General features: G+C 40.6%; 8 protein-coding genes across 10 annotated transcripts; 5 read left to right on the forward strand and 3 right to left on the reverse strand.

Annotated features, from left to right (window-relative positions):
* Window positions 1-194: 194 nt before the first annotated feature.
* On the forward strand, window positions 195-1675 carry LOC108618512 (uncharacterized). The gene is made up of 2 exons (XM_018014553.2): window positions 195-721; window positions 788-1675. The coding sequence occupies exons 1-2, from the start codon at window positions 482-484 to the stop codon at window positions 1418-1420; spliced, it is 873 nt and encodes a 290-aa protein (XP_017870042.1). The 5' UTR covers window positions 195-481; the 3' UTR covers window positions 1421-1675.
* Window positions 1676-1802: 127 nt separating this feature from the next.
* On the forward strand, window positions 1803-5456 carry LOC108618440 (melanization protease 1). The gene is made up of 6 exons (XM_018014465.2): window positions 1803-2458; window positions 2888-3631; window positions 4179-4281; window positions 4499-4671; window positions 4732-4836; window positions 4937-5456. Exons 1-6 carry the CDS (start codon window positions 2398-2400, stop codon window positions 5305-5307), a joined length of 1557 nt encoding a protein of 518 aa, XP_017869954.1. The 5' UTR covers window positions 1803-2397; the 3' UTR covers window positions 5308-5456.
* Window positions 5457-5807: 351 nt separating this feature from the next.
* ea (easter) lies at window positions 5808-7673 on the forward strand. Its single transcript, XM_018014531.2, has 4 exons — window positions 5808-6098; window positions 6374-6570; window positions 6630-6819; window positions 6871-7673. The coding sequence occupies exons 1-4, from the start codon at window positions 6038-6040 to the stop codon at window positions 7599-7601; spliced, it is 1179 nt and encodes a 392-aa protein (XP_017870020.1). The 5' UTR covers window positions 5808-6037; the 3' UTR covers window positions 7602-7673.
* Window positions 7674-7938: 265 nt separating this feature from the next.
* Window positions 7939-9248, reverse strand: Vps24 (vacuolar protein sorting 24). Its single transcript, XM_018014593.2, has 3 exons — window positions 9075-9248; window positions 8701-8941; window positions 7939-8636 (listed from the first exon to the last, which is right to left on the reverse strand). Exons 1-3 carry the CDS (start codon window positions 9117-9119, stop codon window positions 8251-8253), a joined length of 672 nt encoding a protein of 223 aa, XP_017870082.1. The 5' UTR covers window positions 9120-9248; the 3' UTR covers window positions 7939-8250.
* Window positions 9249-9498: 250 nt separating this feature from the next.
* LOC108618462 (uncharacterized) lies at window positions 9499-15385 on the forward strand. 2 transcript variants are annotated; one of them, XR_016271061.1, is made up of 9 exons: window positions 9499-9867; window positions 9929-10186; window positions 10245-10385; window positions 10457-10596; window positions 10672-10802; window positions 10864-11711; window positions 11990-12188; window positions 12263-12620; window positions 14296-15385. XR_016271061.1 is itself a non-coding variant. In XM_018014488.2 (6 exons), exons 1-6 carry the CDS (start codon window positions 9616-9618, stop codon window positions 11328-11330), a joined length of 1389 nt encoding a protein of 462 aa, XP_017869977.1. In that variant the 5' UTR covers window positions 9499-9615; the 3' UTR covers window positions 11331-11803. The 2 variants fall into 2 exon arrangements, 1 of the variants encoding a protein (XP_017869977.1); XM_018014488.2 differs by lacking the exons at window positions 11990-12188; window positions 12263-12620; window positions 14296-15385 and having other exon boundaries at window positions 10864-11803.
* Window positions 14632-18765, reverse strand: LOC108618523 (GTP-binding protein Di-Ras2). Its single transcript, XM_018014581.2, has 4 exons — window positions 18612-18765; window positions 17111-17410; window positions 16867-17052; window positions 14632-16805 (listed from the first exon to the last, which is right to left on the reverse strand). The coding sequence occupies exons 2-4, from the start codon at window positions 17279-17281 to the stop codon at window positions 16449-16451; spliced, it is 714 nt and encodes a 237-aa protein (XP_017870070.1). The 5' UTR covers window positions 17282-17410; window positions 18612-18765; the 3' UTR covers window positions 14632-16448.
* Window positions 17990-19680, forward strand: MtnA (Metallothionein A). Of its 2 annotated transcripts, XR_016271090.1 has the most exons (3): window positions 17990-18004; window positions 18737-19284; window positions 19388-19680. XR_016271090.1 is itself a non-coding variant. In XM_018014672.2 (2 exons), the coding sequence occupies exons 1-2, from the start codon at window positions 19263-19265 to the stop codon at window positions 19486-19488; spliced, it is 123 nt and encodes a 40-aa protein (XP_017870161.1). In that variant the 5' UTR covers window positions 19062-19262; the 3' UTR covers window positions 19489-19680. The 2 variants fall into 2 exon arrangements, 1 of the variants encoding a protein (XP_017870161.1); XM_018014672.2 differs by lacking the exon at window positions 17990-18004 and having other exon boundaries at window positions 19062-19284.
* A 1319-nt stretch (window positions 19681-20999) lies between these two features.
* On the reverse strand, window positions 21000-24621 carry LOC108618479 (uncharacterized). The gene is made up of 4 exons (XM_018014508.2): window positions 23820-24621; window positions 21812-22327; window positions 21558-21752; window positions 21000-21493 (listed from the first exon to the last, which is right to left on the reverse strand). Exons 1-4 carry the CDS (start codon window positions 24187-24189, stop codon window positions 21276-21278), a joined length of 1299 nt encoding a protein of 432 aa, XP_017869997.1. The 5' UTR covers window positions 24190-24621; the 3' UTR covers window positions 21000-21275.
* Between the last annotated feature and the right edge of the window lie 119 nt (window positions 24622-24740).

Below are 24740 nucleotides of genomic sequence, written 5' to 3' on the forward strand. Positions count from 1 at the left end.
ATAACTTCTCAGCTCAATCATAATATATTTCTATCAATATTGCATAAACATATGTCAATAGAATTTACTGCCTGAATCGTGTTCAATACTAGAGAAATTGATATAATGTATATATCATTTTCAAATACATTGCTTCATATTTGCTTATGCGCTTAAATGCACTGCAGAACAGGTGCAGGTGCTGCACAACGCCGCATATCTTATTATCGATAGCTTAAGAAGCCGTAACAGCTGTTGTGAGCTGGGCTTTGTAATCAAGCGGCGAAGAAAAATTAGAAACGGGTTGTTGTTAGTATAGAAACTTTGAGGCGAATAGCAGCACTGAGGCACACAAGCAGAACCTGGCTTGGGCAGACTTCAAATAGAATCGCAATTATAATTATTCGGGCTGTTTTCCTCAGTCGCCAACTATCCATTTCAAAGTGCATGTGCGGGGGCGTGTCAGCGTGAGATAGTGTGCAGTGAATAAATATATGCAAATATGAATATGAGCAATTTATCTGTTGACGGCGAGTTCCGTTATATTATTCAATGGTTTAACGAATGGAGTGAGCTGCAGCGCGATGATTTTGTCTATGTGTTGGTAGAGTATCTCACCAGAGACACGTCCGTGAGTGCAGGCGGAGATGGACATGCTAGCAGTACCTATGTAAATGGCGTCGTCAATGCCCTGGCCACGTCGGGTGTACAGGAAAAACCCATGAGTCTTTTTCAATGCCGTGTAAATATATGAAAAACATTTGGTTAATCCGTTACATTCTCTTACTAAAGTTTATTTTTATAACAGATTAAACTGTTTCGTCAATGGAGTCCCAAATGGCCGATCGAGTTCAAAAGTAAACTGCAAGAGAAAATCACCGAATTGGACCCAAAAGTGGGAGAAAAAATCATCAATGAACTGAAGACTTCACACTCTATGCACAATGGTGATGTATCTGTGAATTTAAATGTAAATGGAACTAGCGGCAACGGGTACGCTGAATTGGAGCAAACGACTGCAGACCCAGAAACGTTGCCAAGTACAATAGAAACGCAGGCGGCAGCAGCAGTTGCAACAACAACAACAACAACGGCAGCAGATGCAACAAACGGTGTCAGCGATCAGACTTTAGAGACAGTTAACGATAACCACTTGGCAGCGGTGTTGCGTCAAGAAACGCCAGTTGATGATGATGATGACCAGCTCGTTGGCAATGATAGCAATGCTGATACTAATGGCATTCGTGGGACGTCGTCATCAGTGACAACAATTGCGGTGAATACGTCCCCAGCAGAGCAGTTGCCGTTGCAGTCACAACAGCAGCAGCATCAGCAGCAATCGCAGCCGACTATCGAACCTGTAGAACAGGTCGAGAATAACGTTTCAGCCAGTGTCATTGTCTCTGTAGCTGCTGCGCCCGAGGTAGTCCCGGTGGCATAAATACACGAAGAGCAAGCGAGAAAGGAGAAAAAAAGCAATCGGCTTATCGAGAACATACGCATAGCATTGTACGCCATCAGAATCAATACATTCCATATATACACATTTCTAGACATACATACATTGTATGTATATTAAGCAAAAGTTCATCATGTCATTTGTGCATTTATGTTTAGCGTAAGCTGATTTACTAAATATGTTAGTAATATTTTAAGTTCAATCTATGATCAAAATATATACATATATTCAAGCACATCTGAACGCGCACTTTTAAAGGATATGAACGTCTTGCACTCTCTTGTAAATGTCGATAGCCCATTTATAAACACTCAGAATGGATAGCTCGGAAATACTTGAAAACATGTTTTAACTGATATGTATACATGCATGCATATGAATGTGCGAGTGTGTGTGCGTGCTTTACTTTCGTGTTGCCGGCATGTTGACTTACGCACGAGGTGTCAGTGCCACTCAGATTTCGGGCCAGTTATGATCGTTCGCTGCCTTTGGCTCTCTCTCAGCTCTACTCAAATTAGTTGATACGTATATGCATATGAGTGCGTGTGTGTGTGTGTTGTTTCTTTGTTGGCGTGTGTAGTGGTGGCTATTTCATAAGTTCAGCTTTTGGGGCATTCAATTTATTTTCTGTTCCCTCTTTGTTTTGATTCGTTGTTGATAATAAAAATCAAAAAAATTAAAAAAGCAAAAACAACAGCTGCACTCCGCCGTCAAAATGGAAATGGAAATAAGATATACTCAGATATTGAACCAATTTATTTCAATTTTATTTTGCACCTCGACGGCAAAAGTTGTGCTCGCGTCTGATCAGCTAAGAATAGTCCGCAGACTGACGACGATTGTGCCCGCGACTGTGTGTGTGTGTGTGCGTGCGTCTGAGTGTTAGTGTGTGTATGTGCTGTTTATAAGTGTGTATCTAAACGGGAAAAATTGTAGCAGCCGCTGAACGAAAGCGCAAAATGCATTTGCGTTTTGTAAAGCTAATTTGCTTTGTAGTGATTAGCACATTGTGCTTTCAGTGTAAGTACAAAAAAAGAAGCAAACAAACGACTTAAGCAACAAACTGGAGTGACGCTCTTATTGGAGCTCCGCTCTTATTGGAATCCATGGCTGCTGCTAGTGTATGACAAATCAGATTCGAAGCAAAAGAACAGACGTCATCTTGTTGCCCATGTGGGACTGGGTCAAGGTCAATGTCTAGAAATTCCCAAAGCAAATATGCTAACATCATGCTCTGAGCCAACAAGCGAAGGGCAATAAACTACAACAATATAATTACGAAAACGACAGCAAAAGTGACTCAGTAATTGCCGAACCGGACTTCTGTTGGCGCTTTGGCCACTTCTGGCTTGCAGATATTGACCTTGACTATTTTCTTGGTTTTAGTCTGCGTTTTATTTTTAATTACTTGCACGTGCGTTTACCTCAGACCAAAATCGAATTTTGCAGTTGTTTGCCCGGCCAATGTCTGCCATTGCATACGGATCAAGGATTGTGCGCCCTTTGTCCGGCTTTTGCTCAACCACAAGCCCGAAGAGCGCGCCTCTGTATTTTCTATGGTCCACTCAGCTGGCTGTGGCTTTCAGGGCCTCGATCCTCTTGCCTGCTGTCCCCATCATCAGGCGGCATCTTCTCACATCGGTCGCAGTTTACGCTATGCTCCAAGCGAACGCTGGATCTGGGGCCCTTCAAGTAGCTCAAAGCGCAATCCAAGAGTCAACGTCAACCTCAATCGCCTTTTGGCACATGAGACTGAAATGCGGTTGCTCGATTATCGAGATTTTGCGGCTCAACGCAATTGTCCCCAACCACTTGAAGAGGACTATGATGATCATCCTCATAATTTTGGCAGCGGACATCACTTTCACTTTCACATTGATCACGATATGGGGACGGCGAAGAAAGAGTTGCGTCCAATACCCGCTGATAGGCCGATTGTCTTTCCCGGTGACCTGCGTTTCCAGCATGCAACGGGCTTGAAGGATCAGGTCGAACTCTTTGCCGATGCAAGTGAGGAGCAAGTTGTACATGACAACACGCCCACAACCACGCCCAACCCTGTGACACCAGCGACAGGTGTGAGGCTTAACTCAGCCGACTGTGGAGTCAGTCTGAACACACGCCTATTGGGCGGCGACAAGGTGGAGCCAGGCCAATATCCGTGGTTCGTCCGAATCGCCTATCGCAATCGCAGTGAGTATGATAATTTAAACAAAAAATTTATTAATACAATCCAATTGGGAATGGTTTACAAGTGCCTGAGTACGTGTTTTCATGTTAGACCTTGACATTCGGTTAATGAACAAAAAAAGCACAAATCAAACAAAACAGAATAGATCGATTACCCTAGCTCATTAGCCACGTTAGTCATCTGCATGGTTAGAAAGCAACCAATGGAGAAAACAAGAACTGCTTTTAGAAGTGACATCGAATTATCGCTACCGTCACCTCCTTGCGAATCGTTGCCGCGAGCCCCCGACCTTCCCTTTTGGTTTGAAGGATTGTTGCTGCCATCATGGGGACCCCCATTTTTCGAATTGGGATAGCCATTCGGATCGTACGATCCGCCTTTATTTTGTTTCCCAGAATTTTGCTTGCCGTTGGCACAATATGAACAATTGGGATCTGTATTAGTTGCACTTTTGCAGGAACATCCCTTAATCATGTTGTCAGATCTGCAAGCATATTGAAACATTTATTGATTAATCTATTGTTTATTGTCTCCATTCTCCATTCACAGCCAACAATCACATCAGCTATCGCTGCTCTGGCTCTCTCATTGCCAACAATTACGTTCTTACCGCCGCCCATTGTGTTGTTAACCTAGTGAGTGATCTGGAAGTGTAAGTCTCAGCTGATGAATCTTTAAATGTAAAAAATGAAAACGAAACTGAAACTAAAAATTAACCATCAATTGTGGCTAATCAAGATTTGCCTCAATTGGTCAATTTTAGATGTGAATGATATAGATCTAAAGTGGGCTTTAAAATCGGCTTGCACTCGAAGATAGATGGGCGATAGCTAGTACAGACTAAGCCATCTACAAAATTATCTTTATAGATTTCAGGTGCGTATAGGCGACGACATCTCCAGCCCGCAGGATTGCGCCCCGAATACTGCGAACTGTTCTAAACCGAATATATTCAACATTATACGCGTGCTGGTGCATCCCAACTACGACCAGCCGAAGTACGCGAACGATATAGCACTGCTCGGGCTCAGCAACAGTATAAGTATACGAAGATAACCTTCTCACGCCCCCACGATATTGTAGTAGTTTAATATTGTTGCAGGTAAATTCACACCAATATGTTTACCTTTGAATAGCACGGCAGCGCTTGCGGATAAAATTATTGGGCAAATGGGTGTTGTGGCCGGGTGGAGCACAAAAGCGGAGAGTATGTTGTTATACTTAAGATAAATAAAACTGAAATGAATCACATTGATTATACCCAGTGTGAAATCATTTCGTGTGCTTACTCGGTTTTTTTTTTACAGCTAACAGTTCAAACAGTTCCGGTAGCTCGCCTACGGTGCGATTTATCCGGTTGCCCATTGTGAACACGACCAGCTGTGCGATTACCTATGCGACGCTTAGCGAGAACTTCCAGCAGCCGATTGTCATTACGCCGAACCACCTGTGCGCCCAGGGCCAGCCCATGAAGGATGTGTGTCGCGGCGACAGTGGGGGTCCCTTCATGGACGACGGCACCTCCGGCATCCTCAATGCCAACGGACGTTACACGCTGCTCGGAATTGTGGCCTTTGGGCCAACCCTTTGCGGCGTGACAACAATTCCAGGCGTTTACACGGCTGTCAGCTCCTATATAAACTGGATTTTCGACAGCATCAATATGCTAAATACATGAACGGAAGATTTGCGAGAGACATGACTTTCTCCAAAGTTCTTTCAACGCCAAAGCCGAAACTCTGCGCACACACACGTAGAGTTCACCGTTGTGTATTATTCCTATGCAATATTAATACTATAAATAAACATAAAGATAAATAAAAAGAAGAGTGCTTTGGCCGAGGCTGCTCGACTAGGAGATACTCTACAACCTGCGAGAGCTTATATACAATACAAACAAATTATGTAGGCACACACACTCACATAAGCACGTGCTCTGCTTTCTTCGCAGTTTACCGCTGAGTTATGGGAATGTCTATTTCTATACTCATTATACGGTATATCTATGGTCTGCCACGCCTTCTTCTACCTGTTACATACATTTCACAAAACCAGCATACCCTGCTTGCACATTTTCGATGGAAACAACAAACAACTCGCAAACTGAAGAAAACGGAGAACAAAACAAAAAGCTCAAGCAAAAGCTCAGACAAAGTTCTCCCTTAAGCTGCGCTCGCCGCTTCGCAGCGTCTCAGTTGTACGCGAAGCCTTGCTCTGGTCTCTCCATTCGTAGCGAGCGGCTGCCGAGTGAAGTTCAACGGGGATTCCGTTTTGGTCATCATTTTTATTTAATTGCTGCATTTACTTGAATAGGACATTAAGAGATATACAAATAAAAAACAACAAAAATATTGCATATAACTGACGACGTTTTAACCGAAAGCTTGTGTTACATAATAAAGCGAAACATGCTGAAAACATTTTCGATCTACTTAATTTTGGGACTTGCTGTGAGTTCGGCAAATTCGCGTAAGTAGCTAAATTGCCAAAGGCAGTGAAAAGTTTGTTGAATCATTAAAGAAGCCTAAAGAATAATGATTTATACACACAAATATCTGCATGTTTGTTGGTATGTAAATACGACTATGTATACTGGGGGCCATCACAGCTCTCTCGGTAGATTAGCTATTCCGAAACCAGTTTTATTTTGAACTAAACGTAAATAGATATTATTAATTCAAATGCTCAATGCATGTACATATATACAGATTGATTCACTATATATTTTTGTGACTTGTTCGCAGAATTTTATTTTCCCAATGAGGCTAACCAAGTGCCGAACTATGGACGGTGCATCACGCCCAACAGAGAGCGTGCACTGTGCATCCATCTGGAGGATTGCAAGTATTTGTACGGAATACTGACATCAACACCTCTACTAGACGCGGATAAACTATATCTCAGCCGTAGCCAGTGTGGCTATTTTAATCAGAAGGTTTTGGTATGTCAGCATCATATAAACTTCTGAAATTACGCCGTAAGCAATATCTTGACTTGCAGATTTGTTGCCCAGATCGTTACCGGGACACCACGCCGGTGACGACAGTACGACCCACAGCAAACAAGACAAACACAAGCTTATTGCCATTGCCGGGTCAGTGTGGAAATATATTATCAAATCGTATTTATGGCGGCGTTAAGACAAAAATCGATGAATTCCCTTGGATGGCGCTGATCGAATACACCAAAGGTAGCTAAGCGACAATGTGAAACCATTGGATAAATGTATTCGTTTCCTCAGGTAGTGGCAGCAAGGGTCACCACTGTGGCGGATCACTGATCAGCACTCGTTACGTAGTGACTGCATCGCATTGCGTCAATGGTAAATCTCTGCCCACTGACTGGCGTCTGACGGGAGCACGTCTTGGTGAATGGGACACCGAAACGAATCCGGATTGTGAAGTCGATGTGCGTGGTATGAAGGATTGTGCGCCACCGCACTTGGATGTGCCAGTGGAGCGCACCATACCGCATCCATCGTACGATCCCAATTCCAGGAACCAACTCAATGACATTGCTCTGCTACGCTTGGCGCGCCAAATCGAATACACGGACTTTGTGCGTCCCATTTGTCTGCCGTTGGACACTAATCTGCGATCGGCCACATTCGATGGTATTTCAATGGATGTGGCTGGCTGGGGTAAGACAGAAGAGAAGTCTTCCAGCAATCTAAAGCTGAAGGCCGCCGTGGATGGCTTCACCTTGTCGGAGTGCCAGTCCGTCTATAGCCGCCAGAACATTGTCCTAGAGAATACACAGATGTGCGCTGGCGGCATGGAGGGCGTCGACTCGTGTCGTGGTGACTCTGGTGGCCCACTCATAGGCCTCGACACAAACAAGGTGAACACCTATTATTTTCTGGCGGGCGTTGTTTCATTCGGGCCCACGCCATGTGGCCTGAATGGCTGGCCAGGCGTTTATACTCGAGTCGGACCTTATGTAGATTGGATACAGTCTACACTGGAACCATAAAATATTCCAATAGCTTTAACTTACTTGGTATTAAAGATGAGCGAAACACGTAGCTAAGACCATAACAAACAACACCGAATTTTTTAAATTATCAAAGAGTTCTGAATACTACGATCCTCTGAGATATCTTTTACAATTTCTAGATTCTCTCATATGTATTTCAGGAAATATTATTTGGGTCTCAGCCTAAGGTTATGCTTTAATAATATCACGTCGAATGTTGTCATTAACATGGCCAAAAGACCATATGGCTTGTGCCATCATATATCATATCCCATATGAGTTTTAAATTCCTCTGTGTGCAGAGAACGACGTAGAACTGCCTAAGATCCGAATATACGCTTAAGTTACATTTAATACCGATTAATTATAATAAATTATATATGTATAAAAGTTTACAATTTTAACACATGCAGTTCAACATAATATGAACCAAAATATTGTACACTTAAGCTTATAAAAACTGTTTATAGAGTTTCACTGTTATTTTGGTTTCTATAATTCACTATCGGGGTAAGCAGCAAAATATTGGATTTTGGATTTGGGTGGCGTGCAGGATGCTATGATAAATATAATAATCATAAGCTACATTTTCGAAATTCGAATCTAAATTTTGCTACATGCATGCTGCCCCTGTTCGGCAACTTGTTTATGAGCGTAACGATGCCAGGCGACTCTGCATTTCCTCCAGCTCTTCGCCATCATCGTCATCCTCCTCGACGGCAACGCGGGAAGCTGCTGCTGGTGTCTTGTCTGCTGGTGTTGCTTCTGGCGGTAGTGGAGCCTCGCCCAGTTTACCATCCGTAATTTCCCAGAGTACCTTGTCGACCTCCTTTGCTGCCTCCTCCTCCAACTCCTCAGACTCTTCCAGCGAATCCATGGTCTCGTCCAACATCTCCTCGATTATGCCGGCCTTCATCATTTCCTTTGACATGTCGCGCATAATGCCCGCCAGCTCCGGATATCGAACAAGACTCTGCATGGCCTGCATGACTTCTGAGGATTTCTGCAAAGAACCAGCCACCCGCAATGTAGCTATAAAAGAAATTCAAAGATCAATTAGTGGCAGTAGTAACTACAATACACCAAATTTACTTACACAATTGATTTTTCATCTGCATCTGTATGGAGCTTAGATGCGCCTTTGATGTGTATATGCGATTTATCGCCTTTCGTGCATTCACAATCTCTTTGGCGAGAATGATGCAGGTGTCGCGGTCATTTTTTTGAGCTGCCTGTTTGAGAGATCGTTTCACCTTCTCCTCTTCTCGTTGTATACTTCGTATCTGCCTATCAAGCTGATTACCCTCTTTTCGCAACTTGTGCGTCCATTCTTGCACCTATAGATATCGAACGAACAGATGGGGAAAATAAGAATCAAAACAATTGGAACATGACATCATTTCAAGGCAATCCATGGCCTTGTTAATGCGCAAAAGTGAAATGAATCAATATAGTATTCTGATATCTAACCTGTTCTTTGGGGTCTTTGCTGGGAGTTTTGCCAAATAAACCCATTTCACTTTGCTTATAACGGTATGCTAATTATTATTATATTGTTTAAACTATTCGACTTAACACTGTCCGTGAGTCATTTTTTTGTGATAAGTCTGGCAGCACTTTTCCAATGTTTATATTTTATTTCAAGACAGTCTGGCAAGGCCTACGTAAACTATGTATGCAGCTTTTTGTCAATGAATTGATGGGAATTAATAAATATTTTTATCTGATATTGTTTATTATTTATTATCTATAAATGAATTCATTTAAAACATAAACATTTCGTCAGAAATTAAATACTGAACGGGAGCTTTTGCTCCTCATAAACAACTGTTAAAAACAAAGCAGGTAGCAAAAATATTTGTCTCGCTCACTGGCCAGCGTACTGTCCTACAGCACAGCTGGCACTTTATAACACTAGCATCAACCGCGCAATCGTGATCATGTTTACCGCTTGGCAATTTAGTTGAAGTCTTATTTAACTTTGTAGTTTTATAATAATTAAAAAGAAACAATGCAGTCAAATGCAATAGTCAGTTGTTTATTGCTCCTGTTTCACAATGTGTGCTGTTACCAGGATAACTGGGTCGAGCCACATGCGTGGGCGGAACTGACAACAACGCAATTCAATACTCCAGGTGAAGATGCCTGCCAATGCCAGGCTTTGCCACCTGAAGGGAAATCACTGGCCACAATTGAGGATCAGTTAGCGCTAATGTATTTTAAAAAGTTCGTTAACACTCTATTTAATCGAAAAAAGCTAATGGTAAGTAGGCGGCGTAATCATTGTCAAATTTGTGCTAATGACGTCATGTCAATCATTTTAGCATGGCAAAACGTCAAATGTTTTTAAGCGATCGGTTCTGTTTACATTACAAGCGTCACAAGTTGTTGAACTTGAGACGGTCGAAGATGTGCGTGATCTTGATATTTTACTTAACAAAATACTAGATGAAGCAAACGACGTTCCTTTGTCGTCGGATCAAGTTGATGACGACTATTCCTATACGCACAAGGAAATGGGAGTGTTTGCGCTTATTATGGATATTTTCAAGGACCTTCAAAAGCTACTTCAAATATCCGAAGTATGACTCGCTACTATTAAATATATATTAGCACATATATTCAAGTATTTCTTCCTAGGTGCGTTTCATGTTAACTGTTCTGCTGATCATCGCTACCGGGTGGATTGTGCATAAACGATTCAGATATTCTGCAATAGCCATAGTTATAGGCGGAATTTTCCTGTATGGCTACTTCGTTACCTATTTAGAGTGCAATAGGGTATGTAGTATAAATTGAAACCACGTCGTTTGCTACATTTCTATATATCTTTTTTTTTCTAATTCATTTAGAAACTAGAAGTTGATGCTGTCATTGAAGTAATTGATAGTCATCAAGAGTCCACGGATAATGAAAATACAAACTGGTTTTCAGGCATATATGGCTCTTTATTTAAAGAGTCTAAAGAAAAACAACAGAGGGAAAAAATTTTGTTAGTACTACTCATTAGCTATTTGCTTAAAAACGTATTCATAAACTATGCATATTTTTGTCATGTACGTTACAGAAAATCTAGCAAATTACGTATGCCTTACTGCCGACCAGATCATGTGTTCATTATGTATGCGAGTGAAATATTTCTTAAACAAATTGAAATGATCTTAGAAAAAACCACTCAAACTATTTCGAGCTTAAATTGTAAGTTTCTAAATCTTAAAAATATAATGCCATTTATTATAATTGTTTTCTTTACCCGCAGCGGAATTATCATTTCCATTCAACTTAATAGCTCCTTTCGGACTTATAGCTTTGATTGGGTACATAATTAAATTAATATTCAAGTACGTTATAAGTCCAAAGATGTGGATCGGAGTTTTTCATGGGAAATCTGGGAAAACCTCTTCACAACCCCACGTCACTGCAAACGAAATGGTTGAAGATCGTATATCGGGCGAAAACCTTAAAATGTTATTAAATGTCATAGGTACGACAAATATAGTACAGTCTCAACAACAACAAATACAACTGCCTGTGTCGGGTGTACAAGAGTTGGTGGAACCAATTGAAGCACCACCACCACAAACGCCTGAGAAAGCACAATCTGAAAGCAGACAAAGTTCAGAGCCTAGTCCCAATATTAGCAATGCCTCAGAAGACATCGCTCATGAAGCTGGCTTCACCGTTGTAGATGATAACTCGGATGGTGATCCTATCAATACCTTTTAGCTATTTTTAGCCTTTTTATGAAATGCTGTATTATGTGTAATGTTTGTGGTTATATTTTATCTTTTTCCAACTAATTGGCATACCTTTTAACCCAATTATGCTACCAAATGATATTTTTCATAGCTAAATTATTTCCCGTGTAATTATTTATTAATTTGCACTGTTAGAATTATAAGTTGAACCCTACAATAAGTTCATTAAGTGTCAATAATAGGCCTAAAATATACAGTTGTTACGTTAATATTATGTTATTATGCAATTTGAAGCTTGTATAAAAGCAAGTTGCTGAGTTATTGTTAAAATTTTCAAAATCCCTTTAGCACTGAGTTTTTTTTTTTTTTGCTGCGAATCAAATAGCTTAACATACAACGTATATTTTATGTAAATAATAATTATTTGTATATTCATGAAAAAAAAATTGTAATTAATTTTGTGTAAATATATTCATACATTGTATTTTAAATTACAAAACACGTATACATGTTGTATTATATATAAATATCATTCCTTTTATACTATGAACAAATGATCAATTTTTTTATTGAATTATTAATGTAGTTAGCATTTAATTTGATCACGATTTGAAGTATTATAGAAGTATTACAGATGCACAATCCAATTAAATGTAATGTTAGTTTCATATCACTATTGCTCCACAGAAAGTGCCGGGATGACTGGATTGGGCCACATGCGTGGGCTGGAGTGGCATCAAGGAAACTAAATAATCATGCTGGAGACTCCAGTCAAAGCCAGCGTGTGCTATCCTAAGAGACATCCCTGGCAACAAAAGATGTTCAATAGGCCTTAATATCTTTTAAAAATGTTGTTCATAACATACTTAGCTTCGATGCACTAATGGTAAGTAGGCGGAAAAATCACAGACGAATGACAAGTCATAATATCATCTCCACATTTGCTTTTATGTTTTTTAGCACGGCAAAGAAACGGGCTCTGCTCTTTTCTCTCTGTGATTCAGATTTCGAAGAACTTGATCATCATCCAAGATGTGTGTAATCTTAATATATTGCTTGCGAAATACGAATACTTCATAAGGCCGTCGAGATTCCGTTGTCGTCGGCTCATACGGACGTCCTTTATATCAGCCGTACGGTGTGCATGCTCACATTGTGAATATTATCAAGGATTCACTGCAGCGACTTGAAATACCTGAAAATTCTTATTTTGTATCGTTTTATGCAGAAAGTAAAAGCTGATTTTCTGCTTGTGCAAAATGTTTATGGCGTCGAGAGAAAATCTACAAAGAGAACATCTACAAAGAGAAAATCTTACGTTAGCAAAAATTTGTACAAGTAATCCATTACGGTAATTGCTAAATGTGAAGCCAAGTTTGTTGGGCTAATTATCGTAAAAGAAATCTTTTTGGAAGCCATTGGTCCCATCCTTGTGAGCTTATTTAGTAAGTAGCTAAATACTTGTAATTGGCATGAGCAAATGTTTATTTTTCATATATATCCTGCAGCTGAAGTGCCATTTTCATTTAACCTGATTTCTGCAATTGCACTCATCGTCCTGATCGAGCTAAGAGAAGCGAAAGAAATGTGTGAGCTCCGAATAAGCAAATACGAAAATAAACCAAATATGTATATTAGTATTCGAATTGGCTAGTATTTCCTTTAAGTTTTCCCTTCAAGTATTTCCTCGAAGTATTTGCTCAAAGTGTTTCCTATAAGTATTTTCTATAGGTATTTCTTCTGAGAGTTTCCTCCAGGTCTCTCCTCTAAGTCTTCAATGAAAGCTTACCGATTATTGAAAATTTGCACACACTTAATGTCACTTCACTTTACTGCACTGACGATTGACTCCCACCGAGCCTGGGCGACTGAAGAAATGCTGCAACTGCTGCCCTTTATATAGGGCGACTCTCACCCACACACTGAGCTGCGCTCAAATGTTGAGCCCGACGTCAGGTAGGGCTCGTTACAGCCGAACTTTAGGTTACCAATGGGAGCACTCTCTGCTGCTCTCTGCAAGCAGTCTAGCTTTAAATGGCCAATGGGAACGCCCTCTGCTGCTGCAAGCAGCCAAGCTTCGTTTTACTTAAGTATAAATACGAAATGAATACTTCTGCACACATATAAACAACTTACATGATCTTCTGAAGCTCTTCTTCAGCTTTGCTTGCTTGCTGGCAGACGGAGAGACAGATAGAGAGAAAAACTGTGACATAGACAGGGATACAGATATACCGCCTGACACAGGAACATTCACATATACATATATAGACAACCAAACACGCATGGTAAAATGTATGTGTGCTCCATCGTTAGTGTTCTTATCAATAATTGCCAGCTATTGGTAACGGTTTTTTGAAATTCTGCATTAGGTGTAACGTTTGTGGTTTAATTTTGTCATAGTTAAATTATTCTTTATTTAAATAATTCTGCGTGTAATTATTTCATGCTTGCACGATAATTATTTTAAGTTAAATCTCCAACAATAAGATTTCATTAGGTGACATTAATAGGCCGCCCAAAGGTGTTTATTACATGTTAATATTAGGCTAGCGGCCAAATTGTTCATATGTTTATATACGAATAATGCCAATTGCTGAATTTTTGTTTATATTTACAACATCTTATTAGCATTGAGTGCGCATGTGTGTGTGTGAGTGTGCTTGTATATGTATGTGTGTGCTTGCTGCATATTGGAAATGTAAGCAATAATCAAATATTCATCATGAATAAACTAGTTCAATATACAACTTATTGTTGTGTGTATAATAATTCTATATATGTATGTCTATATAATTTATATATATATATATTCATAAAAAATTATAATTAATTCGGTGTAAATATATTCATTCGTTGTATTTTAAATTATACTTTTGAATTACATATACGTACATATCGATGCTGAATTACAGTTAAATAACATTCGCTTAATTTTATTATGCAACAAAGTATCCATGTTCTGATTTGTATTATTTATTTATTTATTACAGTGTATTCGACTACTCGGCACGCCCTTTTAAGCCATAACCCGTTTCGCTATCAAGAGCCCAACAAGCCTAACTAAACCTAGGGAAACTAACCGGAAAACCTAAAGCACGCAGGATAATGCTAATCGTACATAAGATTCAACGAAGTCTGTCATTAGAATTATACATATATAATAAATACCTATGTATGCATTGGTTTGCGGTGGCGAACTGAGAAAATTTATCTAATTGATTTCTGAAATCTTATACGCAAATTGGTCCGCTATCAAAATCTTGTTTAATAATTTCACTAGACAAATTCAACAATATTTAGTAAATAAGTATGTACTATGTTATATATTTGATTTTCTTTTTTTTTTTTTTTTTTTTTTTTTTGTATATATGCTTGTGTCTATGATTGGCTTTTCGAATAACTCGTCATCCACTATGCATCTAAATCATATCTAAACATCGAGCAAGTGGCATTGTGCATAAGAAATGAGCTAAGTCATAATTAATATAATTACTTCGTCCTTCCTACCCCATCCTCCCCTCTCTATCATATTTGCCCCTAATTTGGCATGACAGCAATTAAAATGAATTACTTTTAATTAGCTGAATAGGTTATATGTAATATAAATTGGAAAAAACTAATTAATGCCTTCCCCTCTCGTAATATCAATCAACAGTAAAACGACGCGAAACTATCATATTCAACCATCAACCTGCTAATAGACTTTAAATCCTAAGCCAACCCAACTATTATAATAATTAAGCAAATACCACAATTTGTAAACTGTGCTCGTTTTTAGAAAACAGGCAACTCATATACCATTTCGCAAGACATGTACTTCGATGTAAACGGGGATCGTAATCCCCATCTCTAGCACTAACTCTACAATTTCTGAATGAGCGGCAAAAATTGTTCTTATTGCCTAACCTGACGAACTCCCGATCCCGGACTGCGATCGGGCCGCCAGGCAGGGCCTAATCTTCGACTATATCTAAGTTGTTTTGCATTGTTAATAAACTTCAGCAAATAATTGTAAATGAATACACGTTTCATCCATTCGTCTGTCCTTAAATCATTATGTCTGCCTAGAATCTATAAGTACCATAAGTGAAAAACAATTAAAAGGAAGGAAACTAACACACACGATTCGTATGCATACTTTCTCGGGATTATCAAGTGGGGATCATGTGAATAGAGTGTGTGAGTATTATTTATACATTATAAGTGATGTTAGTAATAAGTAATTATTCCATTTGTTTAACTTTTTCGTTTTTGGTTTTGGTGGTAAATAGTAGTTATACAGCAATTGATTGATAGTCAGATAAGCGCGTCTGCAGCAATCGAATGGAATGGATCCACTCGATTCCAGTGCCACAAATGCTACAGAATTGTCTTCTTCATGATCTGTTGTGAAAATGATGATCTGGGATGATCTGTGATGATGTGATGAGTTAGGCCTGGTAATTGGCTTATCATCTTTGGTAGTAAGTAGATAAAATTGTATGTCTTTTAAGTAGGTACTTTGGCTTTTCCTTTCGGATACACATATGTATGCATATATGTGCTTATATATACATATATAGCATTATGATATATGTATAATGTACACATCTATTGTGTAGGTGCGAGTATGTCATGTCCTGTTATGTATGTAGTATGCTTATGTATTTGATATGTATGCCGTTACGTTGCAGATGACGTTTTCCGAATTCAAATGAAATTTGTAGACTTTATGACTTGTATATATATATATATATATATATGTATATATATATGTGTGTGTGTGCGTGTGCAAGTGGGTGTGAATATGCGGGCGGTTCAGTGATTGCCTTCTACATTCTGATAGAGACCAGAGAAGGTTCAAATCTATGTATGCAAAATATACTCGTAATGCTGTCTTATAGGTTTCGTTTTTGGTTTTCTTCATTCCATCTATAATTAATAATATATTTCCCATCTATGCAGGCTACGTTCTGACAACATCAGTCCCAATGTGTGATATATATATATAGTATATATGTATATGCATATGTTTAATCATTGTTCGTGTGCATGTGTGTGTGTATTTCTATATGTGTTGGTGTCTGTGAGGGATGAGTTCTCAAATCCTGCCACTGTCCCAATGCGAGTATTTGTCTGTCACGAATTTAGCTTGCCAAACTGGTTACATAACGCCGCACTTCTCCTTCACGCCAGCGCCACTGGCTCCGGCACTGGCACTGGCGCTGGCGTCTCCATTCTCCGGTATGGCTCCGTTGGTCTCCTTGCATTTCTTCTCCTTTTTCTGTTTCTTTTGCTTCTTTGTGTCCAGCTGCAGCGAGACGGTGCGCGTCTTCTCCATGTTGAGCAGCTCCTGGAACAGCTCGGTAACATTGTGATTGGTTTTGGCCGATGTCTCCATGAAGGATATGCCCCAGGTGGTCGCCTGCGCCTGACCTTCCATTTGCGACACTTCACGCAACTCCGTGCTCTCATCGCACTTATTGCCCACCAGCATAACGGGAATAGAGTTGACATCGCCCTGCAAATCACACGAGCTATTATCCAACGTCTCTATTCATCTATCTCTATCAGATGCTTACCTTTAGCTCTTTGATGAGCTCCCATATGGGTCGCAGCTCCTCTAGACTCTGCTTGGAGCACACGGAGTAGACCAAAATGAACGCGTGGCCCTTGGAAATGGACAACCGCTGCATAGCCGGAAACTGATGGGATCCTGTCGTGTCCGTGATTTGTAATGTGCAAATATTCTTATTGCAGCTGATGACCTGCAACGGCCCAGGATTGAAATCCAGCTTGGGTAAAGTATTTTGTATGGTCACCCACCTGCCTGTAGGTGTCCTCTATGGTGGGAATATAGCTCTCGCGAAAGGTGCCCTTGATGAAACGCAGCACCAGAGAGCTCTTGCCAACGCCACCAGCTCCAAAGACCACCACACGGTAGTCGTTGCTCTGCTCCGGCGCGGCGCGCGTCACCTGATTCTTTTGCTCTGTCATCCTGACAGTGTTGTGGGGCGGACCTCTACGGTTGTTTAGTGTTTGTCAAGAGTGGAGGCTCGCTGTGTTGCTAGGTTTGTCGACCACTACGTCTGTGCTTTACTTGAGCGCCATACTCTGGTTCTGGTTCTGCAACGATTAAGAGCAGCACATCAATTGGTCAGTTGAGCGGCCCGCTCGGGTTGCGTCTGCATTTGTTATTTCTTTTTTGGTTGCCCCTCCCCGCAACCTGCTCCACATTAAAATTATGAATAGAATATATGCGTGAGAGAGCGGCTAATTTTATCCATGTGCCAGTCGCGTTTATGTTAAGGTAGGCTATTGATTTTTTCTCTCGGTATAAATACAATTTGTTAAAATTAACGCAACGACAGAGAGATCTGTGCGGCGTTAACCTTTTGCGAGCTAGTGCCAACGTCATTCGCAATATCATCATCATTATTATCACCATCATCATCGTTGTTGTTATTATGATTACATACTATTATTTCAGCGTGGGCGGCTTGAGCATGAGAGGAGCGGATGATATTGTGATTGTGATTGTGATTGGGCTCAGGTATCAGGTCGACCGCATTATGGGCAGCTTGGCACTCGTACACACACGCACGCACACTTATACGCCCACACACAAACATACGCACATAGTTTAGTGTATAAATAGAAGCTTTGAAGTGCAGGCGATTACAACAACATCAGGAATAACAAAAACAGTTAAATGCGTGGGTGAGCAAAATAATCGCTTACAGAGCCTTCCCCTGCATACACACACACACACACACACATACACACTCTGCCAGCCTGTGTGGGTGTATGTCTGTACGTATGTATTTTTGTTATTTGCTCTGGTGACCACAAACTTTAAATTGTTCACTTCCGCACACACAGAGTGTCCTGTGTTGCCACCTTATTTGGAAGCGCTTTGGTTATTGTCCTCTCACTGTTTTGCTCTTTTGTTTTCTTTCTCACGCCCTAATATCACGCACACTCGCAATCATACACACACGCACACACCCGCTCAGACACTCACACACACACATACAGGCACGCACAAATATTTTGTTAGCCGTTGATTTTTAGTTATTTTATTTTGACTTGGATTTATTGATTTTATGTGTGTTGCATTTTCACCTTTAGCACACGCACACGCACACGCACAAGCGTTCACAAACAAACAAACACACGCACACACCAACACACACATGCACACGCCCACACACATATCGAACAAATATTAATAAAAATGAAAATACAGCAAATTGTCGCCTGCCTCTTCGTGCTTGCTGGCGTGTCTATCAGCAAGGATATTTGGAATAAAATGCGTATTATTTACATTCAGTTCTTGCATTGCGTTGCACTTGAATTCGTTGCTAAAATGTCGCGCGACTTTTGCCTGCTAGCTGCTGTTGCAGCCGCACTCAGAAATCGGAAATACACTGACTCTTCGCGCATTCGCAGGGCACAGCGACACGGTCACAGCCGAAGCCGATGATGAATGGACAGGCAGACAGACAGACAGGAGGGTACCCACATTTGGAATGTGTTCGGTGTGCGCTATACGGTGCACGATAAGAGTCACAGTACCGCCCATTATCCACCTCATGAGTTTCCCACATGGAAACGCGTGCGCAATGCCAACGCTGTCCACTGAACTAAGCGGGCAGCGGTTAGAAACCAAAATAAAAGCTTTAGTCGAGACACACGCCAGGCCAGTGAAGCTAAAGCTTTCAAACGGAAAACATTAGTTGCACACGGCTCGAACGTATTCAGCCGGCCGGCCGGTCGGCGTGTGCAAAACTGGAATTAAAGCGCGCGGCAGCCGTGTGGAAAGCCTCGTTTCGAAAGTGTATAAAATCGGGTAGCATCCGTGGATTGGGCATCAGTTGTATTCTGCAGCAAAGTGAAAGTGACTCATCCGTCAAGTGAAAAACTAAATATTACTTCTTGTGCTTTCAAGTGACAGTCTTAAAAACATCCATACAAAATGCCTTGCCCATGCGGAAGCGGTAAGTCAGCCGAAGGACATCAAATAAATAAATGCAAAGAAATGCCGATCAGCACTTGAACTTAATATTAAAATTATTTTTGTATTTATTTATTTATTTTCAGGTTGCAAATGCGCCTCTCAGACCAACAAGGGTTCCTGCAACTGTGGCAGTGACTGCAAATGCGGCGGAGAGAACAAAAGCAAGTGCGGCTGCTCCAAGTGAACTCGTCAGCAATAGTACACACACATACATACATACATTCATTAAATTATAATTAGATTCGATCTTTTACGGCTAGTTGCTCTTGCGGAGACAACTACATACACACCTACATACATACAAACATACATGTGAAGAAAAGCTCATTCAGCAACACAAATTGAATAATGTGCAATAAACCAAATTGAAATTAAAGTTTTTTACTGCGTCGTTTCCACTAAATGTCAATTGTTGTGCAATCATTCAATTGTTTTTCTAGTAGGGGCGATTTTTTGGTTTTCTTTTCGTATTTATTTCGCCACTTAGTGGGAAATTCGAAACGCGCCTGCTGGCGTTGCAGTTGCTTGAAGAATAACTGTAGTTTAAGCAGATATACGTATGTATGTATGTCTATATGTACATACATACATATGTATATAATTATAATTATGTATACGAGTATAAAGTGTGTATTGTTATAACAGCTGCAAAATAAAATTAATATGAAAAATAAAAAACATTTTTAGCTCAGGTTTCAATAAATATAATTAATTGCATTGAACTGTCCAAAATATTCTGGTTCATTTTCCATGCTGATCATTTAAAGATATTTCTGGAAATAACGGAATTTAGAAAATGTTTCAATAAAGTGAGAGTCTAACTTGAGTCTGTCTTTTCTTTTTCTAGAAAATTCAGGTTATTATCGTTTTAATATGAAGATTTTTCTCGAAATAACAGTATGTATGGGGTGTATGCACATTTAAGCACCTGTACTTAAGCAGTCTCAACTGAAGCAAATTCAATTTGAATGCGATTTAGCCTGAAGTTTTCGCTCGACACCAAAAACTTTCCGTGTTCGGAGCTAAAATCCAATTAAGCATTTGCAAAGCGAATGCAAACCTAAAACTTCATTTCTTAATCGAGGCATTTAAATAAACATGTGCACACATTCAGTTTCAGGTAGATGACAGTTTTTTTGTTGGTTTTTATTATTGCTCGAGTTAATACGAGCATTTGTCATACAATATTTCGAGTGGCTACGTTGTGCCAAGGTAAGAACGAAACCTTCGCTGATTCTATTGAAGCAATCATATAATTGCTTCTGTATGCCACAGGCCAAGAGGTAACCAGACACCGTTTAACCTTTTCGTAAATAAAAAAAAATTAAAATAAAAATAAAAAACTTTCAACATCAACTTTGGCTCAGCCACTCTAGTGTCAATTGCTGAGACGTAGTTTGTCCATAAAAAAGAGGGGGAAAAAAAAACAAAAGAAATCAAATGAAGAAAAAACTCAAACTGGTAGCGTTGATAAATCAACCTTATTATCTAAGACCAAAAGTACAGTTTAAGTAGGTCTCACTGTTTGAGCAACCCTATCTACGTACGCTTGTACACATAACAGTTATCAGTTCAAGAAGAACAATAATGATTTCGAAATCAGGTAAATAAAAGTACATACATATCTACAGGTAGATGGGATCGTTTACACGTGAAAACGATGATATTTAAGAAATATAAATATACGAAATTGAATAATAAAACATGCGTGTGTCTTAACGTTTTATTGAAAATAATTTATATAAAACCAGTTTGCATAAATTTGTATTCAATATAAAATAACAATTCAAGCGAAATACTAATTTAATGCTATAAAAAAGTTTGAATAGATCTACAATAAATCCTCGTATAAACGAGATTTCAATATGAATACATGTGTGTGTGTGTGTGTGTGAGTGTGTATGCATGTATGTATGTACATGAGTGCAGATGAATGTGCGTATGTGTGTGTCTGGGTTAACTGAATTGCAGTTACTTGATAACAATATTCTGTGTCAAGCGCTTCACAAAGTCCACGTTCAGGAAATTGGCCATCAGTGTGAGCACCGACTTCTTGGGCGGACGACAGTGCCGCAAGCCCGCCTCTTGGCAGCACACATTGGGAAAGCAGTCGAGCGTGGAGGTGCAAGCCTTTGGATGCAAATCAAAAATCGTCGGCGGCGGTGCGGTGCACTCCAAGTATTCCGTAACTGTGAAAATGAAAAATATAGCTATCAACTATGAGCTGGAAGGGTTATATGTAAATGAACTTACGATAATCAAATGAACGCTTCACTGGCACCGGCACAGTCTCCAGCTCCGGCTGGGATGTGCGGCAGTAGCGCCGGCGACCATCGGGACAGCAGACGCGCGGCCAGCAGTCCATGTCCGTGTGACACTCCTGCACATCCCACCAGAGCTCAGCCAGCGGACGAGTCGGACAGCGGCGTGGTATCAGGCCCAATATGGCTGCAGCAGGAATTTCGTTAAATGCATCCAATGTGGCTTCTTGTGCGCCGTGAACTTACGTGCGTGTGCCGTCTCCTCGAGTGGCTTGGCAATGCCCGCGACGCAGCTGCTAGAGCCAAAGATGTCGCAGCAGATCTCATCCCGTTGCCAGACCAAACAGTCCTTGTCGGACTTGCAGATTTTCGGAAAGAGCTGGAAGCGCACCTCATTCTCGCGCGGACAATTGAAGCGCTGTCGCAGATCAGCGGCAGCCCGTTTATCCTTCTCCTTATCGCTAGCTCCGGCAGTGGCAGTTGGAAAGTTCAGCGTTGGCAATGCTATGCGGAAAGGTCCCTCAGTGGTGGTTGTTGTTGCTGTTGTGGTATTCAGTTTACGCCTTGGCTTTGGTGTAGTCTTCAAGGGCTTGCGATAAGCGGACTTCTCCTCCTTGGAGCCGGCAGCTGCAGTGTGTGTAAACTTCTTGGGTGGATGAGGCTGCTTGGTGGGCGCACTCACTGGCACAAGGCTCTGCTGGCCAAAGCTCCAAAATCTGGGATTGAAGAAATTGAATCCATTCGCCAAAGTTGGACGGGGCGCTGAACGTATGATAAATGGATTAGTCAACAATGGTCATTACTAGTTCTGCTCCAAATAACAAGCGTTGCAAGACAACCAAAGCGCAGTTCCCGTCACCCAGTTAACCGGCTCGTAAAACAAGTGCTTTTGTTAATGCTATTGAAAGTGAATCTTTGTACGCCTGCAGGCAACATATTGCCGCTGGCGCTGGAGCGCAAAGCAACACACAGTCCAGAGTCCGCACCCCTCCCCCTGACACACACTGTTACCAGTTACTCTGTTACCAATTACAAATGCCCATTCACTGTGTGAACGCTTCTTACTGGCCTAGTTTACAAAAGACTGGAATGATTATCACACGGTATTTAGTGGAGGGACTAAACATTTTTGTTAACTAAACAATTAGAATGAAACTTGCTTTTCTAGGCGACGATGTAATTAAATTCAATTAGAGTTAATATGAACTGTTTAACTTTAAAATTTGAATTTGTAAACCTTTTTTCGTCATTAGCTTTTACATCATTCTAACAGCTTTTACTGGTTTTGTTTCTTCCAAAACGATGTCATCCATTATAAATAGCTAAAATAAATCAAAGAATTGCAAAAAAATTGACACTAAAAGTCGCAAATTTACAATATGTGAATATTTATAATTAACAAATTTATATTAGCATAAGAGCAGAGATTTGTTGAATTTAGGGTCTATGTCTCTCTCTGTCTTTTAAAGGCATCGCATGTTTTACTACTTTACATATAAATTGCTTTGCCAAAAATAACACCTCAAGAAAGATGCTTTAAAGACTGTGGGAGCCGAAAAATCGTGTTTTAATTGTAATTGAAATTGCAACAGTTGAATTAAGATGCCACACAATAGGCCATAGAGAATAAACGAGTGACCCAATTTGATCTGTTAACTCCATAAGTGTCATCTCTAGACTTCAATGCCGAATAAAATATACAACAAAAAACACCAAAACTTTATTTATCATAAAACGTGCTAATTAAGGCCCAAGTTCAAGGCTCGTCTATTCAAATCTGCGCGGCTTTCGTTCGAGATGGCGTACATGCAGACAATTCGATGGCAAAAATCAATATCTTTGATAAGAGTATTTCATTCAGTACCTTTGCTAAAATGCAAGCACTAACCAGAGATGCAAGTCAATACTTTAAGCTTTCAATGAGTACGAGCAGCATTCAACATTACAATCGCATACGTCGCGTCCCGCTCGTCAAGGTCGTTCACGACTACTAAAAAAGACAATTTGAATTTGAAAGCTCAGAGCTACAGCGACTGCTCCAGTTATCAGCCGCATAATTATCGAATGTGGTTGGTTGTTTTCTTTTCGTAGTCAGACAGCTTCTCAGACGGCCTGCTGCTGTTAGTTGTCTTTACCAATCTTAAAACCCGAAAGCTAGGTCAGTGCCAGCGGTAAGACTGGCTTGCCTTTGCAGCGGTCATATGGACATAGGCTAAAGTCCATTTAATGCAGGTCCGGTCTAAACTTAACTCACTTGTTGTAGTTGTTGTTGTCGTCGTCGTCGTTGTTGTTGTTGTAGATGTTGTGGTAGGTCTGCGCCGCATAACCACCTGGGTGCGCCTACGCTTAGGCTGTGCTTTGGCCGTGCTATCTCTGCCTTCCAGCGTCATCTGTGTAGCATCAAGCGGCAGCTTGTATTGTGCAACAGTACGAGATTTGGGGCCGCGGGAACCGCTAGCACGGCTACTGCCTTGGTTAAAGGCCTCCGCATCAGCTCGTGTCGCTGTTGCATTTTTGCGATGCCATGTCGCTGCCTCTGCTGTTGTTGCATCATTGATCGTGGCCACAAAGCAAAAGCTGCTCAGAAGTGGCAGCAAAAGCAACAGGTACACAGGCAATTCCATTTCTCATTTAATTCAAAACTTAACCAGGTCAACAAGTTTTATTCACATCTATGGAAATTGATTTTTATCGACCACTTATTTATTTTATTTTTCGCTCAAATATTAAGCGTCGCGTACATGGCATTTACTTGGTATTATTCACGCTTAAAACCTTATAGTTTGGGTTGCAAATGCACTCGCGACGCGTTGTTGTGAGTTCAAATGGTCGAAACAAACTCAGCGGGCGAATGTGCAAAATTTGAAGTTTCAGCAGATAAACAACAAACCAAAGCGCCAGCAGCAACAGCAACAGCTGAGGCCCCAGCTGCGTAGGCAGCTAAGAGAGCGTCAATTCGCTCTTTTAGCCAGCGAGCCACTAAACAAACTGGTTTCTGTTGCTTATTTTGCTCCAAGTGCTGATGCTATTCAACACAAGCGCAGCTTAAGTGCAGCCCACTGGACACCACTAACCCAATATTATAGAAATGAGGAAGTAACTGAAGAAAGCAGACATTGCAGTCGTTCAATTGCTTCCGGCATTTCCAGTGAAATGTACATACAATAAGGATGCA

This window comes from Drosophila arizonae, chromosome 2, assembly GCF_054131065.1.
Source record: "Drosophila arizonae isolate 15081-1271.41 chromosome 2, UAZ_ARI_1.0, whole genome shotgun sequence".
Classification (NCBI taxonomy): domain Eukaryota; kingdom Metazoa; phylum Arthropoda; class Insecta; order Diptera; family Drosophilidae; genus Drosophila; species Drosophila arizonae.

Bases quoted from the DNA above. Each gene is read 5' to 3' on its own strand.
- LOC108618512 (XM_018014553.2), top strand. From the start codon at position 482: ATGAATATGAGCAATTTATCTGTTGACGGCGAGTTCCGTTATATTATT. The intron at 722-787 runs GTAAATATATGA...TTTTTATAACAG, and splicing joins TGAGTCTTTTTCAATGCCGT to ATTAAACTGTTTCGTCAATG.
- LOC108618440 (XM_018014465.2), top strand. From the start codon at position 2,398: ATGCATTTGCGTTTTGTAAAGCTAATTTGCTTTGTAGTGATTAGCACA. The intron at 3,632-4,178 runs GTGAGTATGATA...CTCCATTCACAG, and splicing joins AATCGCCTATCGCAATCGCA to CCAACAATCACATCAGCTAT. The intron at 4,837-4,936 runs GTATGTTGTTAT...TTTTTTTTACAG, and splicing joins GTGGAGCACAAAAGCGGAGA to CTAACAGTTCAAACAGTTCC.
- ea (XM_018014531.2), top strand. From the start codon at position 6,038: ATGCTGAAAACATTTTCGATCTACTTAATTTTGGGACTTGCTGTGAGT. The intron at 6,099-6,373 runs GTAAGTAGCTAA...ACTTGTTCGCAG, and splicing joins TGTGAGTTCGGCAAATTCGC to AATTTTATTTTCCCAATGAG. The intron at 6,820-6,870 runs GTAGCTAAGCGA...TCGTTTCCTCAG, and splicing joins GCTGATCGAATACACCAAAG to GTAGTGGCAGCAAGGGTCAC.
- Vps24 (XM_018014593.2), bottom strand. From the start codon at position 9,119: ATGGGTTTATTTGGCAAAACTCCCAGCAAAGACCCCAAAGAACAG. The intron at 8,942-9,074 runs GTTAGATATCAG...CGATATCTATAG, and splicing joins GCAAAGACCCCAAAGAACAG to GTGCAAGAATGGACGCACAA. The intron at 8,637-8,700 runs GTAAGTAAATTT...TTTCTTTTATAG, and splicing joins GCAGATGAAAAATCAATTGT to CTACATTGCGGGTGGCTGGT.
- LOC108618462 (XM_018014488.2), top strand. From the start codon at position 9,616: ATGCAGTCAAATGCAATAGTCAGTTGTTTATTGCTCCTGTTTCACAAT. The intron at 9,868-9,928 runs GTAAGTAGGCGG...CAATCATTTTAG, and splicing joins TTAATCGAAAAAAGCTAATG to CATGGCAAAACGTCAAATGT. The intron at 10,187-10,244 runs GTATGACTCGCT...ATTTCTTCCTAG, and splicing joins AGCTACTTCAAATATCCGAA to GTGCGTTTCATGTTAACTGT.
- LOC108618523 (XM_018014581.2), bottom strand. From the start codon at position 17,281: ATGACAGAGCAAAAGAATCAGGTGACGCGCGCCGCGCCGGAGCAGAGC. The intron at 17,053-17,110 runs GTGGGTGACCAT...GGGCCGTTGCAG, and splicing joins TAGAGGACACCTACAGGCAG to GTCATCAGCTGCAATAAGAA. The intron at 16,806-16,866 runs GTAAGCATCTGA...TGTGATTTGCAG, and splicing joins AGCTCATCAAAGAGCTAAAG to GGCGATGTCAACTCTATTCC.
- MtnA (XM_018014672.2), top strand. From the start codon at position 19,263: ATGCCTTGCCCATGCGGAAGCG. The intron at 19,285-19,387 runs GTAAGTCAGCCG...ATTTATTTTCAG, and splicing joins GCCTTGCCCATGCGGAAGCG to GTTGCAAATGCGCCTCTCAG.
- LOC108618479 (XM_018014508.2), bottom strand. From the start codon at position 24,189: ATGGAATTGCCTGTGTACCTGTTGCTTTTGCTGCCACTTCTGAGCAGC. The intron at 22,328-23,819 runs GTGAGTTAAGTT...TCATACGTTCAG, and splicing joins GACAACAACAACTACAACAA to CGCCCCGTCCAACTTTGGCG. The intron at 21,494-21,557 runs GTAAGTTCATTT...TCATTTTCACAG, and splicing joins GAAGCGTTCATTTGATTATC to TTACGGAATACTTGGAGTGC.